The sequence below is a fragment of the Cloeon dipterum genome, chromosome 2 (assembly GCF_949628265.1).
Source record: "Cloeon dipterum chromosome 2, ieCloDipt1.1, whole genome shotgun sequence".
In the NCBI taxonomy this organism is placed as follows: Eukaryota; Metazoa; Arthropoda; class Insecta; order Ephemeroptera; family Baetidae; genus Cloeon; species Cloeon dipterum.
The window spans coordinates 2,010,561-2,026,432 of record NC_088787.1 but is presented as its reverse complement, the minus strand read 5'-3'; the positions used below and the strand labels follow the sequence as shown (position 1 = coordinate 2,026,432).

At 41.0% G+C, this 15,872-nt stretch overlaps 1 protein-coding gene across 1 annotated transcript; it reads right to left on the bottom strand.

Annotated features, from left to right (window-relative positions):
• Positions 1-9,807: 9,807 nt before the first annotated feature.
• Positions 9,808-14,788, bottom strand: LOC135936618 (prolyl endopeptidase-like). The gene is made up of 11 exons (XM_065479498.1): positions 14,493-14,788; positions 14,157-14,344; positions 14,020-14,102; positions 12,536-12,678; positions 12,320-12,482; positions 11,886-12,086; positions 11,646-11,831; positions 11,331-11,593; positions 10,493-10,973; positions 10,133-10,201; positions 9,808-9,873 (listed from the first exon to the last, which is right to left on the bottom strand). Exons 1-11 carry the CDS (start codon positions 14,780-14,782, stop codon positions 9,808-9,810), a joined length of 2,133 nt encoding a protein of 710 aa, XP_065335570.1. The 5' UTR covers positions 14,783-14,788.
• Between the last annotated feature and the right edge of the window lie 1,084 nt (positions 14,789-15,872).

Genomic DNA, 15,872 nt, shown 5'->3' with positions numbered 1-15,872 from the left:
GCCGGCTTTCTTGTTGCCAACCAGAGTAGGGGTCAAAGCAGTTTTTCTTCCCCTCATCCTTAATTCCGAAAGGGGAACTGAATATAGTTCCGTTTGTACCGATGATCCCAGGTAGACCAATTCTTTGCCCTTTGTTGGCGAAAGGGCAATAGAATGAATGGGGATGTTCTTAACTTTGATAGCCCATGAAACGTTCTCCTTGAAGCTAAAAACGATCAAGTTTTTCGACATAAAGTCAGGAATATACGCCAAAGTGTCGTTCGGTCTCTTATCAAGGACTAGGGAAGTCAGATTCCTGTTTCCAAAGGTATGCTTGATGACATCATTGCCGAATTGGTGGACCAGAATGACTGAATCGTTTTCAGTTAGGTCAAAAATCCAGATCTTGGCTGGACAATTCTCATTTCCGTTGTCAACGGCCCAAAGGCGACCACAAACGTCAACCACCATGCCATTGATGCGCTGCATAGTCATGCAGTTTCCTGTTTCCTATAAAGAATTAATGAAAAAACTATATTTTTCAGTATTCGTATGATCGAAAAATTAACTCTCAACCGGATTTTGACCTTTCATTAAATTTCTTAACCTTTGGTTTTTCACCACTTTTTTATTTAATCCCAAAGGAAATTAATAAGACCCCGAAAAATCGTTAAAAAGATATGACATTTAATGTATGCGGTTGCCCAAGATCACATAGATACTTACGTGCATTCTCCATGTGGGAAAAGGATTCAGTTTCGGAGACCTTGAAGACGCAGTGGTCGACAGCCAGTTTAGGGTAAATGGAATTGGGTAATCTTTCGATTTATGAATGCTGATAAATACTCTTTCCCCGTAAACGACATGATCCTCTGGGATAATACGAAAATACCCTTTCTTTTTAAAAGCTTCTTTTCTAAAATCTTCTGAAGGCCACGAAAAGTCAAAGTTCCCCCACTCAAAAACGGCGGTGAAGTTGATGGAGGCCGCGGACAGACCGAGCAGCAAAGCCAGGATGAGGAACCAACTCATCGTTCAAGAACTGTGAGTCAAAAAAATTATAAAAATTATTTTTTCAAAGCATGTAACTGCTAATTGCTTTAGTTCTGATCATTTCAAAAATATAAACCCCGTATGTTCGGCTAATTGATTAGAATTAATTATGAAAACTTCGGACAAAAACTAACCTTTGGTTGACTGCGAATACAGATCAAGTGTTGTCGCGTTCAATACTGAGAAGAAATGATTTTCAAGCCAATTAGCTTTGCCTTTTTAAGCAGTCTGCACAAGGAAGTTTTTGTAAACCACGAAAAGAACCAAAAATAACTGCCGGATTTGACTGGTCTGCATTTTCCAGATGCTAAAATGACGCACTCTCTAAACCAATTAAAAAGAATAAATATATAATGATTCAGTCTCTCTAGAGCAAACAGAAGTGACGGGTACTCTGACTAATTTCAATACGATGTATTTAGAATCGTCATTGCAATGCAAGAGAGACAAAAGTATGCCCTTCAATCCCCAGCACAAAAGTTAAAATTAATATTTAATAAATATCAGACCTTCTGAATTTACTATTAATTAATTATTTGAAAAAACATACGGGTCATCTAGTTTTCTAGATGTCATATGGAATAAAACAGTTAAATATTTAAACATATTTTTCTTTCAGTTATAGCTAATTAAACGCGCTTCCTTTCAGGCCTTTTGAATTTTAATCTAATTTCCTGTCGGAATCAGACTAGCGTCAAAACCAGATGTCAGACATGTGCGTATGCCGCGTAATTATTAAGGAAAATAAATTTAAATTTAATTAATTTATCAAAAAACCAGACATTTTTTCTTGCAGCTGCGGAGGCACCAACGTTCTATATATTTTTAACTTGTTACCAGGAATGTTTTTCGGATAAATTAAAAACTAAAGTGTCACTTTATGAAATTTTATTGAGAAAATCCAAGACATTTTATTGCTGAGGTTCATGCGGGAGCGTCAATTGAGTGACCTCTACGAATACCGCACCCTCTTTCTTACCAGAGAGCAATTCTTTTTTGATAGTCTTACAGCATATGGTGCGTGCGACAATTTCCCTCTTGGTCATTTGCTCGTTATTAGAGAGTTCCAGCACGAAATTAGTGACTTTTTTCAGGATAGAACGCTTTGTGACCAAATCCATCGTTTTCCGTAATTCATCAAGAGTGGTAGGAACTCTGGACAGCCTCACGTTCTCCAGATTCGGCACCGACAGGATTTTGGAGAGATGAACATACGCTTGACGAAAGCTGTAAAATATTCATTTAAGTCAAAAAATAAAGCAGTGGGTCAGCAAAATTACTCACGTCTGCTTGGAAGCGAATTCCAATTCCAGCTCTTTCAGCGATTCGCAAGAGAATTCGTCAAAATGTTGATGCTTCTCGCAGTCCAGCTTGCAAACAACGCTTTTCCTCTCAGACAATTTGACCGTACTGGGTTGGACGAATAAGTTATACATAACTAATCCGCTAAGATTGTCATATGAGTTGCAGCAAATCGAATTGAAAAGCCAAACGAAATCGATCGGATGCGATTGAAATTCGAGCATCAGGTGTGTCAGGCGCTTTCCGTAGACCTCGAGGAATCGGTTAATGTAGACAGAATGATTAGTGCCCAAGTCACTCATGAGGAGGAAAGTTAGATGCTCAAATTCCAAAAGTCCAGGCACCTGATATTCTTTATTCTTTCGATTATTTTCCCCATAGATCTGCAATCAAACAATTATACTTTTCAATTAAAGCAATACCCCGAATAAAATTAAACGCACATGCATGTATCCGACCTCAGGGAACTTTGAGAGTGCTTTCTCTTTGATATTTCTGTTCATGTAGATCGCCAAGTGACCCAGTTTACTCTGTTTGAATTTAGCCACAGATTCGTAGTATAAGTAAGTTGGCAACATGTCCACCCAATAGCCGGGTTCTCCCACAACTCTTAAATTGGGCAGGTAGAGGATGCATTGTTCCGTTAATGTCAACCGCATATTCATCTCCCATCTACTTTCGTTCGAAACTGGAGAAAACTGGAACTTTTCCAAATGCCCGAAACTCTTCTGAAAGACTTCTATGTCGTCGATTTTGAAATTGGGCTCAGCTTCGATTTTGAAGAAGAGAATCTTGAGCAAGGGTAGCTTTCTACACAGCTTCATGAGTGAAGAGAAAGAAATGGAGAAGTGCTCAACCTTGAGGACCTCCAACTTGGTCATTTTAGCAAAAGCGCGGACCATTTTCTCGCTCATGCTCCTCAAAGTAATATTTTTTGCAGATCTATCCATGATTTGGAAGTTTGACAAGTTTGTTGCGTGAGATGTAATCGCCACCAGCACCTATATACGGTCAAATAAAACGTTAAAAATGAACCAAGAAATGTCAAAGTTTTGCTCACATCTGTTAAAATCAAAGGATCGTCTTCAGGAAATAAATTCATGAATTTCGCGAAGTTGATTTTCCTGAACATTCGGCATCTTTTTGCTAGAATTTTCTTTTTTCGTTCGTTTGTTGTATCATTCGTAGAATCTAACCAAATCTTGATCAAATTGAGAAATTCCTCATGGGGTGACAGGGTAGCTGCAAATTCAGTAGCTTATTATTACAAATCCTCAGCAGAATCAAAAAAGGAATTTCGAATTTCTCTTTAAATACTTACGACGCTGCGAGTTCAATCCATTTTCTGGATTATTTGAGCACGAGTCAATTTGTTCCATTTTTATCCACAGCTTTTTAGACAACTGCTGGAAATTACAATGCACCTTTAGAATTTATCTGGAATTTCAGGAATGCATTGAAAAAGATATCCATCATTCCTAAATCTAACTGTAACTTATAAATTTTCATGATAAAGAAGATTGTGCAATGTGAAATTATCTTTTGTATTATTAATTTAGTAAAATACTAGGTTAACTTACATGCTGGAGAAATTTGATTGAGACTGTGCGCACGAACGACGCTATAAACCACTCTCGGAGGTGGTTAGATGATAATTGGCGTGGGGAAAACCTTACTTATCCCTGCCGTAGGTGCAGTGGAGGAAAGAAATATCCCCTCCTCATCAATCGCAGGGAAGGGGTGCATGATCGACAAGCCTAGAATTCTAGAAATTATTCTATTGAAGCAAATTCAACATTATTTCATGCATAGCTAATTGTAAAAAGACGGAATGCCAGGAATTATGTGCAGCCAAAATAATTCAGAAAATCTTAACAGCGAATAAACCTTGAATTTTTGTCTCTAAATCTCAACTATTTGTTTTAATTATAATAGCTGCGAAATATCTCCGCGCAGAGTAATTAAAGTGTCCTAAAAAATAAACTTAGCTAAGTTCAATCAATTTTCTGTTTTAAATTATTTTAGGCTTGGAGCTTATGCTTGAAATTGCTATTTATAAAGAAAACGAGAGGTTGACTGGAGAAATAAGCCCCACTGATTAGATGGTTATGCAGGGAAAATTTGTAAAATCGTCCGAGAAAAGTGAATTCGGAGATTTACTTTCGCAGAGAAAATTGATTAAAATTTGCCAGGTTTTATAGGATACTAAAATTACTCTACGCAGAGGAATATCAGCCATTTAATTTATAATATTGCAGTCTGAACGTGATGACCAGGTAAATCATTTAATATTTTATCTTGAGAAATGCAAGGCTTGCTTTATTTGGTGCTGTCAGATTTTCAGAATTTTATAATTCCTATCATTCCACATCTATATTGATATGCGGAACAGAGAAGAAGGTTGCAATTGCTAAAGGAAAGTAATTTCTAGTATTCCAGGCTTGTCAACATCCCTTAACTACCTGAGATTGGTGAGGCGGGGAACTTTTCCTCTCCTCCACTGCGTTTAAGGCCCAAGCAAGGCTTTCCACTCCCATTCTTATCTCATCACCTCCGAGGGTAGAAGTGTGTCGATCCGTGCGCGCTATCGAATCGAATTTCTCAAGCATGTAAGTTAACCTGGTATTTTACTAAATTGATAATACAAAAGATAATTTCAAATTGCATATTCATTTTTATCGTGAAAATTAATTTATAGTCCGATTTAGGAATGATGGATATCTTTTTCAATGCATTCCTGAAATTCCAGATAATTTCTAAAGGTGCATTATAATTTCCAGCAGAAGTCTAAAAGCTGTGGATAAAAATGGAACAAATTGACTCGACCTCAAATAATCCAGAAAATGGATTGAACTTGCAGCGTAAGTATTTAAAGAAGTTTCTTTATTTCATTATATACTTATGTTGAAGATTTATTTTTTATTTGTCTAAATCGAGCTACTAAATTTGCAGCAGCCCTTTCACCAGAAGAGGAATTTTACAATTTAGTCAAGGATGTGATGAAAAAACGTAGACTGCCTATAACAATTGCGATCAAAAAGCGAATTCTGGCATATAGATGTCCAAAGTTAACCAAAATTAACTTCGCTAAAGTCATGGATTTAATTCCTGAAGATGATCGTTTGATAATAGCAAATGTGAGCATAATTTTGACATTTCTTGGTTCGTTTTTTACGTTTTACTTGACTGTAGATTCTGATAACGATTGCATCCAACGCTACAAACATGTCCGACTTCCAAATCATGGATGGATCTGCTCGAAAACAACAATTTACTTTGTGGAGCATGAGCGAGAAAATGGTCAGTGCCTTTGCTAAAATGAGCAAATTGAAAGTCCTCAAGGTCCGACACTTCTCGATTTCCTTCTCCTCTCTCATGGAACTGAGTGGAAAGCTACCCTCGCTGAAGCAACTCTACTTCAAAATCGAAGCTGAGCCCAATTTTGAAATCAGCAACCTAGACGTCTTTGAGAAGAATTTTAAGCATTTGGAAATTTTCCAGTTTTCCCCAGTTTCGAACGAAAGTGAATGGGACGAAGAATTCCGGAAGTCATTAACGCTCGAATGCATCCGCTACCTGCCCAATTTAAAGGTTTTGGGAGATCCCAAATATTTTGTGGACATGTTGCCAACTTGCTTGTACTACGAATCCTTGGCAACAACAGACCAAAGCAAACTGAAATACTTGGTGCTCCGCGTGGACAGAAAAATCCTAAAGAATGCGCTCTCTAAATTCCCTGACGTCGAATATTTGCATGTGCGTTAAAGTATTTTGGCTGTTACTTGAATATAGAAAAGTAATTGTTTTATTGCAGATCAACTGGGTGAACCAAAATCAACCACATTTAGGATTTGATGTGCCCGAACTGTTGGAATTTGAGCATCTAACTATCCTCACCATGAGTGGCTTGGCCACAAAGTATTCCGTCTACATTAAGCGATTCCTTAATGCCTACGGAGAGCGCCTGACACGCCTGACTCTCGCATTTAAATCGCATCCGATAGATTTCGTCTGGCTTTTTAACATAATTTGCAGCAGCTCTTTTGACAATCTGAAACTGCTAGCTATGACAAACTTAGACGTCGAACCCTTTACGGTGACGAAGGAAGGAAAGCGCGGGAATTGCCAGCTGGACTGCGTGGTGCATCAACATTTTAGAGAATTCTCTTGTGATTCACTGAAAGAGATCAAGTTGGAGTTCGTTTCCGAGCAGTCGTGAGTAAATTTTGTTGACTCACTGCATAATTATACTAAAACGAATATTACACAGCTCTAATCAAACGTATGTTCATCTCTCCAAAATCCTGTCGGTGCCGAATCTGGAGAAAGTGAGTCTGATCAGAGTTCCTACCACTCTTGATGAATTATGGGAAACGATGCTTTTGGTCACAAAGCGTGCTATCCTGAAAAAAGTCACGAATTTCGTGCTGCAAATCTCTAACGAGCAAATAGTTGAGGGCGAAATTGTCGCACGCACCAGATGCTGTCAGACTATCGAAGAAGAATTGCTTTCCGATAAGAGAAGAAGGGTGAGGTGTTCGTACAAGTCAAACAAGTGACAACCCCGCAGTTATATTTTTTTTTGATTTCTCCGGTTAAATTTTAATAAATAGCGCCGATACATATGAAAGAGATCCTGAAGCTTTAATTTATCGGAACAACCTTTCGCCTCCTGAATCGATCCTGCGATAGAATGAAAAGAAAACTGCTTACTGACCGCATTCACAGTATTTCTTTCCTGCACACAAATGCATTGTTGTCAATTTTCGACTTTCCCTTATTCTTTAAAAGAGGATTGATGCTGAAAACAACACCGGGAGCCGGATTCACGCGACGCGCAAATGGCATCTGGAAGAGTGCGGCGGGAAATTTGAATATTTATTTAACAAATGATTAGCCCGGTAATTGGTGAGTTGACTGTTAGATGGCACGTCTGGCTGATGGGAAAGTAACAAAATACGTGGAAATAAAACTATCGGGTTGGCACGCCTCTTTTTCGATGCTCCTGATTGGCCAATGGTCTGTCTCCTGATTGGCCTCCATTATTTCGATGCCATATTGACTTCTGACAGCGGGAAACCAAAAAAAGATAACAACCCGGATCCCGGTGGGAATTACGACTGCGCAGAAGGTTTTGATTTGGGTCACGCATGCGCAGTGATGAGTTTCAGCCTTCCTTTGAGATGGAGAAGCGATCTGGACATACTGCGCATGCTTAAGATGCGCACAAGTTTACTGCGCAGCTTCAAAATGGGCGAATATTATAAAATTAATGAAATTCAATGCCAGAACTAACGCAGATCATAACTCATAACCTCTGCACTCAAGTGAGAAAAATAAAATTTAAATTGCGAATATATGCAACCTGTTTCTCTTTGAAGTCTTGCCGGTTACCTATGTATTTACTTTTTTTATTTGGTATATCTTTCAATAAAAATTCAAATGGATGATTGCAAAATTTATTGATATATTTCTGCTTAGATTTCTAAAGAAATTGGATGCAATTAAAAATTATTTATGCGTGGAAATTAAAATAGAATGTTTCAAATGCGAAACATTCACGTTGTCCAGGTTTTAAAGCTAAGTTTGTTCGTCTACCTGATCCTTTACCAAACCATCTTGACTTTGGTGATCCCACAAGTTTACGTAGTGAGGTTCCGGCTCAGCGACTGGAGCAGCGGCCACCTGTTTCAGGTGCTCGACACTGTTAGCCCTCGCTGGGCGCATTTCCTCGTACCCGTTGTCGTTCTCTTCGGCTGGTAAAATGAGGCGCATTGGAAGGTTGGTGCCGTCGCCGTCGTCATTTGTCGGCTCTGCGGGCGCAGCTGGGATTTCTTGGTACACGCATGATAACTCGTTGTTGACGGCGGTCATTTCCCGTTCCTTCGGTTCGGGAATGAGTCTAATAATGATGGAGCTCAACCAGAGCATGATGCAGAACAAAAGTCGAAAGATGAGTACGTCGAATTGGAAGTTCCTTTCCTGCTGCACCTCGGTCGTGGTTGCGATTTCGGTAGAGGTACTGCTTGGTGTTGGTACATGGTGGCTCTCCATTTCTTCGGTTTTAATACACGTTCTTAATGCCTACAAACGAGTTTAATTGTATTATTCTGCTTTTAGAATTTTACACAACCTTGTCGTTAATCGCGGTGAAAATGTAAAACCGTTTATTTTGGCGGTTTTTTTGGTGTCGGCCAATCAAAATATTCCACGAAAACGCCGCCGACTAATCACTAATACTGTGGCGCTGCCGTCTCGATCTTTTAGGCGAACGCATCGTCATCATCAGCCAATCAGGGAGCCGCTCATCCTTCCTCTGATTGGTCGGTTGCATTCTTGTGGCACAGTTTGATTGGTTTACTCAAACACCGCCAAAGTAACGGTTTTTACGTTTCCGTCGAATTTCAGCACGTTTTATTAAATATTGCGCTTACTTTGAAACTGATTTTGGCATATTGGCAAAGAAAAGTCCCGGTTTTACATTCAAGGACGGAAAATTCACACGTGTGAAAATAAATTAATATTTTAAATTACTGAAATTAATCTGCACACTTAATTCAGGGCCAATGGCTATTATAAAAGTGAAATTTTGATATGAAAGACTTTAGGAAATGCAATAATTTACCTTCAAATAAAATGTTATAGCTGAAAGAAATTCCAGAAAAATCGGAATCAGCGGTCGACGGAAGCGTCCGGCCCTACTCAATGCTGAGCAACAATTGAAAAGAGGGGAAACGGGGCTGAAATAGCGCAAACTCTACCTGGGAGGGATCAATCCATTGTATTTATTCAAAGTGAGAAATCTCTGCTATTTCAAGAAGGAAAAATTCCATAAAACCTTTCTGGCCGCTGCAACTGCTGCTGCTCAAAAAGGAATTTTAGGAAAATTCCTCAGCTGCCTGAAATATTTTCTCTTTCTCCACACGATTGAAAAATATATTTTTACAAAAAAATGTAAACAAAAATATCGATTAAAAATCTTCCTTTTTTGCAAAGGTAAAGCTGTTCAAATGGTCTTGCAAATCAAAATTATTTATTGCTTCCGTCAGGCGTTGTTAAAGTGGCAAAACTTGAAAACACTAAAACATTCAAGTTGGTAGAGTGTCCTTTTATAAACATAGTATTCCTCATCCGTCCAGCCTTGCAAATATTCCTTTTGAAAGGCCTTTTAGTAAGAAAGTTATCTCACATTGTCGCCGATTTTGTATGCAAGCGTTTCCGAAGTTTATATCAAAAGGTATGGGAAGGTTTTTTGCGATCCTTTAGATTCCTGAACTTGCGCTGGAGTAATTTAATAGTTCATTTATACGACACATTGATACCCTCGTTAACTTTCATCGTTATCATTTTTTTAAGGAAGCAGCCGATCGCTAAATCAGCATAGCAGTTTTAGTTGAGCTCAATTCATTTTTATTTTCTTTCTTTCATGTTTTATGTTACACAATTAACAAGAAGAGGAGAGCTAATTGTAACTTAGAAGACGCACTGGATGTTCAGAGAACGCCCGATGAATGAGAGAATGTCCGTGTGCTCTGCAATCTGAAATAGGATTTTTAAATTTAAAAAATTGGATGGATTCCGATCAAAAAATCATAGAAATCTTTATTTGAGAAATTTCTCAAGTTTTAATCTGTTATTGGCGTAATAATTTTTGAATTTTAGCACCTCAATTGAAATATTTTTAAGCAATTAATCTAAAATCACAGTTCAAATAGTAAATCAACCACGGCACCACCTGTTTTCATCTTCAAACACGAATCGGCTTAGTTTTAAACTAAAAAGAAGATTTGGGTCTCACCCGTTTAGCAATGGATTTGCCGCCGCCATGTCCAGCCTTGGTGTCTACCCTGATGAGCAGCGGATTCGTCTGAAACAGATACAAAAGAAAAATATCCGATTTCAAAGCTGTAGGTTTTGGTTTTCAACACGTCAAAAGCAAAAAGATTTAGTAAAGTGGTAGGACTGAGTCTGAAATCGCAGCGGAAGGGCCTTAAATTTAAATTTATTAAAGAAATATACGGTGGCGCCATCTGTCTGAGGGTTTACACAACTGATAAATCACCTGGAACTGCTCATCGACATTCCTGTCCCGAAAAATACCTGATTCTCATATAACCACTAATATTTCTGCTCAGGATCTCTCCCGAACAACACTCACCTGGGCAGGGTGGTTGCGCAGGGTGTGCTGCAGCTGGGCGATGAACTTGAGAGAGTGGAGGGGCACGACGCGGTCATCATGGTTTGCGGTGAGAAGCAGCGTGGCCGGATACTGCCTCGGAACGACTTCTTTCGGCGGCACCTTGATGTTGTGCAGTGGCGAGATGGCCAGCAGGTTGGGGAAATGATAAGGGTCGTCAGGGCTGCCGTAGTCGGACACCCACGCGTGGCCCATTGTGAACTTGTGGAAGCGAAGCAAGTCGAGGACGCCGACCTCTGCGATGGCGGCGCCGAAGAGCTCCGGCCTCTGGTTGATGCACGCCGCCACCAGCAGGCCGCCGTTTGTGCGGCCCTGGATCGTCAGACGGGGGCTGCTCGTGTAGCCCTCCCAGATCAGGTACTCGGCCGCGGCCTGGAAGTCGTCCAGACCGTTCTGCTTGTTCAACAGTCGGCCAGCGTTGTGCCACGACTCACCGTACTCTCTGGAAACAAACAGTTGTTGGTTTTAGATTAAATATTGTTCGAATCCATCTGTCTAGGGTGTATGTTGGACACAACGGTTCTCGTTGGATCACCAAAGTTAAGCGACATTGAGTGCTGCATTACTCTACACCGACTCGCTAATTGCTGGTTTCCACCTTTCCAGCATGCGTGATTTGGCTTCACGGGACGAATGTCTAGCGTTTCAAAAAGTCCTTGGTGCGGAGGCAATTAGCCCTTCAGTGGGCTGGGTCCCTGTGCGATCTGGTGCGCCCATGTTATCCATTCGCACCTGGGTTTCAGCATACGTGCCCTTTCTGGTCCTCGGATAGGGATAAAAAGAGCAAAAAATTACTCACCCTCCGCCTCTGATGTTGGCATAGACGATGACTCCGTCGAAATGCTGCAAGAAGACCAGTCTCATGACGCTGAAGCAGGGCAGCAGGCTGACGTTGAAGCCGCCGTATCCATACATCAAGCATGGACTGCTGCCGTCCTTCTTCAAGCCCTTCTTGCGCACGATGAACATGGGCACCTTGGTGCCGTCCTTGCTCGAGAAGAACACCTGCTCCTTCATGTAGGACGAGGCGTTGAAGTCCTTCAGCTTGGTTTTTCTGTACAGCTGAAATTGCAAAATATTTATTTAAAGCATTTTTCTCAAAATAACTCCGTACCTCAGGCCTAATGACAGGCTTTGACATGTCACACATGTAAAACTCCCCCGGCGTGAGGAACGAGGAGAAGCTGAAAAATAACTCAGGGTACTTTCTATTTTCCGACACGCTGGACACCTTGCCGAGGTCCAAGGAAAGCTTCTTGATCAGATTTCCGGTGGCTAAATCTCGGATTTGCAGCACACTCTGCATTAAAAAGCATTAATATTCGTTTAAGAATCAAACAATCATGGGTCGAACCGTGACGTCGTGGATGTAGTGAACGACGAGTTTGTCTTTGTTCGAGAGGACGGCCCAGTCAAGCACGTCCTTTGGGTGCTCAGCCACCAGGGTCCTCCACTGGTCCATGCTTGGATTTTCCAGGTCGATGCTGACCAAACGGTAGTTGGGCGCGTCCTTGTTTGTCCAGAAGATGAACTTGGACCCCACGTTTGTCACGTACTTGAAAAATCAATCAACCCTAACGACCTGTTCCAGGGTACCCCGCCCTGAGATATGCTTGACCGATATTTTTTGCTTTTTTGGAGCACATTTGGCAATTTTTCACGCTAGCCTATCATCAAACTTTTCTCAAGTTACGCGGACTGATGGTTTTGTTTCTTTTGGTCAATTTCTCCTCCTCTACGGACGCTTGCACCCCTCTGGAGGCCATTTATCCTTTAAAGATAACTTACCCAATAGTCCGAGTCCAATTTGTGCACGATTTGGGTTAGAGGCAGCAGTCCTTGAGGTCCATCAGGCAGAGAGCCGATCTCGGCAAAAAACACCAAATTATCCTTGCATTCCTTCGCTGGCAAGACGATCAGGAAATTGCCGCAGTGGCTCACACAAGCACCTCTGTTTGATTTAAAAGAATTAATTACTTGAATTAATAAAACGGTTAATCGTACATTCTGAAACGCGGCTCGTCGGGGAACTCGGCGACCAAAACGTCCTCCGACTGTGGGGTGTTGAGCCTGTGGTAGCACAGCTTTTGGTTCAACGTCGAATCTGTCTCGGAGCCGTCTGCTTTTCCCTGCTGTTCCGGATACATCTGATTTAAAAAGATAATGTGAGAATAAGGACTGGTCTTCTTAAATAGGGAGAGGGGAGAAAGTAATGGCTGGCTCAGGTCGCTTGGTAAAGCGGCTCCTACTTTGCCTTGCGATATCAGCGGTTTTTCGGCCCATCAGAGTCTTTCAACGAAGCAAGAACACCCATGAACATCTGTGGACAAAGTTTCGACCACCGGATGGTGCGGTTCGCACCCATGTTGTCCACAGGGTGAGTGTACCTGTTTGGATGCTGCTAGTGCACTATGGAAGCATTGAAGTGGCCGAGAGTCGTGCGGTATGCAGACAACGACGGCGGCGTGAGAGCAATGTGCTGCTGCAGCGTGCTGCTCGGCACCTGCTTTTCATGCCAGGAATGCCCTCGGCGCGCCGCCCAGTTTACTTTCTTCTCGGTAGCGTAAATTCTCATTGTATGACAACCGCTTATTTCTGTTTCGTCGGAAGTGGAGCGTATTTCATCATCATCCTAATTTCCATGATGGACATCGAGACCAATCCCGCCCTGCTGACGAGCCCATTAGCATGGAGGCGCTCAGCAGGCTGCTCGATGAAAAACTAAAGGTTACTAAATAACAACGCGATCGATGGCCTGAAGAACGTCGTGGAGGGTTTCGGTACTCGATTGACAACAATGTCGGACAAAATCGAAGAACTAACAAATGAAAAAGTGGCCCTTTGGAGAAGTTTAGGATAGTGACTCCAGAAAAAAATCAGAATTAAACTAGTCAAAGCGTTGATACTACCCCATTTCGACTACTCTGATGTTGTGTTTTGTAACTTGAGCGCGGCGCAGATCAATAGAGGCTGCAAGTATTTCAAAATCATCTCATAAGGTATATTTTCGGAGTGAAACGTGGTCAGCGACTTTCCCCGTTGTATAAAAAATGTCACTGATAGACGTAAACTGCATGTTCTAGTCCGCAGGCTCACAAAATTTTGTATAATAATAGTCCCCAATATTTGCGCAATCTTGTAACAACAATGCATGATGTCGATTTTTTGGGTAGGTCACGGGTGCATCGAATGCGACTTCGGGCCCCCTTTGTCAGTGTAACAGTGCCTGAGCAGTGCTTCCAAGTCATTTGTTATCGCCTGTGGAACAACCTGTCGCCGAATTTGTGTATGAATGGGAACAAAAATTGAGCCAAACATTTCTTGCCAAATACTGATATGATAGACTGATTTTACTATTCCCTCTGTTATCAAATACAAAAAATGCTTTGTTACATTTTTGTTGTGTTCTGGATGTGGATGTATGGGGCACAGTTGCCCTGCTGATCAGTAATAAACCAAATTTGAATCTTAAATAGAAAAAACATTACGGCATAGAAAATTCCTTTGTTGTCATGCGACCACGCCAACGGGGAAGATTTGACCTTTTCCAGCACCTCCGGATAATCCCACCCTGAATTTCAAAGATTAATAAATTTAATTATTTAACCAGTATTTTGTTTGTTGCCTGTTTCGGTGTCTCTAAAGTGGATGGTGATCCAGTCTGAGCCGCTTTTGCTCAGGCAGTAGCACATGGTTTTGCCGTCCTCGGAAAACTTGGTTCGATTCAGCGCCACTGTGCCATCCTCGGACAGCTCGTTAGGGTCGAAAAACACGGAGGCCTCGTCGTGTAAATCATCCTGCACGTACAGCACGCTGAAAAAATTATAGAGGATTAAAATTGATTAAAAAGATATGTCCGAATCTTATTTAATAATTCATCGTGACTGGCCAGACCCTTACGGCCGCCATTTTGATGCGCAAAATATAAAACTGCTCTTCCATTTGTCAAAAGAAATATCACCCCTGATTCTGGAAGCCGGAGTTTTTGTAGAAGTAGTAGCGGTCGCCATGCCGCGAGGGACACGAGTATCTTGGAAAATTCATGAGCTGCGTGAGGCGGTTCTTGATTTCCTCCCTGTAATAGAAGTTTTCCAGGTACGGCTGGGTAATGGCATTCTGCTTTTCCACGAACTTCTTGCACTCGGGCGAGTCGGGATCCTCGAGCCAACGGTAGGGGTCCAAGATCTTGGTGCCGTGGAAATCGTCCACGACGCTCTCGTTCCTCCTGGCAACCGGGTATTTGAAGGCCATACTCGCAACACGATCCTTCACGTTGTCCACCTGCTGCGGGGAAAAAGGTGTATCAAGAAATTTGGAATAAAAAATGAATCAAATAAACTGTTTAATTTTGAAGAAACCAATATTTTTAATGGGAATTAAAAAAGCACTTATTAATGATACAATATAAACTGGCCAGTCCGTGCCTGTTTTAATTTTTTGGTACAGTCCGTGCCTGAGACGCTCGCATGCCAAGCAGCGAAGCCGATGGGGGAGAGAAAAAATGAACTGACAGGTACGCCGGCTGCGCGCATGGAAGGAAGGCAGAAAATACAAATGTTTGAGAAATAATTCAGATTTTTAGTACTGCGTTGCGATCTGTATAGTTGTTTATCGTTCATACACATATCAAATTACAGTCAATTTAAAATTTGTATGAACAATGGATCTCAGAGAAAACAATTATTATTTAAGCGTCAGTGTAACAATAAAGGTCTAGTTTTTATAGAAGCAATTCGGATTTTAGAGAGAGAATGGGACGAAAGAGGGTTGAGACATCAGAATAATTATTTAACATAATTATTTAAAATGAGATTTATTAAGAGACTTACGGAGAACCGAGGCTGCAAGAATCGAGAAAATGTGGTGATAACAACAGCAGAGGGCCGACGTGTGCACTGCTCGACGTTCTGACTGACAATGAGCTGCAGCTGCAACGAGAAGAGAGGGGCTGCGCGAGAAACACACGTCAGGGGTGAGTTCGCTCTCTAGCAGTATTTTGCTTCTACAGGTAGATTTTTATTCTTAAAGTACAGTAGAGGTCTTATAGCTTTAAAAGGAACGGTTCTAATTACATTTCCTTTTTATTTGCAACCTTAGCAAATAAAAATAATTTAATTTATGGCTCAACTTAAGTCAAGCATTGTTGTAATTGAAATTTAATTTAAATAATTCAGTAAAAACAAAAGAAAAACTGACGAAGCAAGAATGAAAGATATCATTAACGAGATGAAATATCAAAACGGCTTGCACTATATAATGAATAGAATATTATTTAGTAAGATTGCCTACAGCCCAACTTGATTGTTATTCCGACGCGCACATAATGATCTAAAATTCATCC

Coding starts and splice junctions, on each gene's coding strand:
- LOC135936618 (XM_065479498.1), bottom strand. CDS start 14,782: ATGGCCTTCAAATACCCGGTTGCCAGGAGGAACGAGAGCGTCGTGGAC. Junction 14,345..14,492: donor TCCGGCTTCCAGAATCAGGG/GTGATATTTCTT, acceptor TAATTTTTTCAG/CGTGCTGTACGTGCAGGATG. Junction 12,483..12,535: donor GACGAGCCGCGTTTCAGAAT/GTACGATTAACC, acceptor TAAATCAAACAG/AGGTGCTTGTGTGAGCCACT.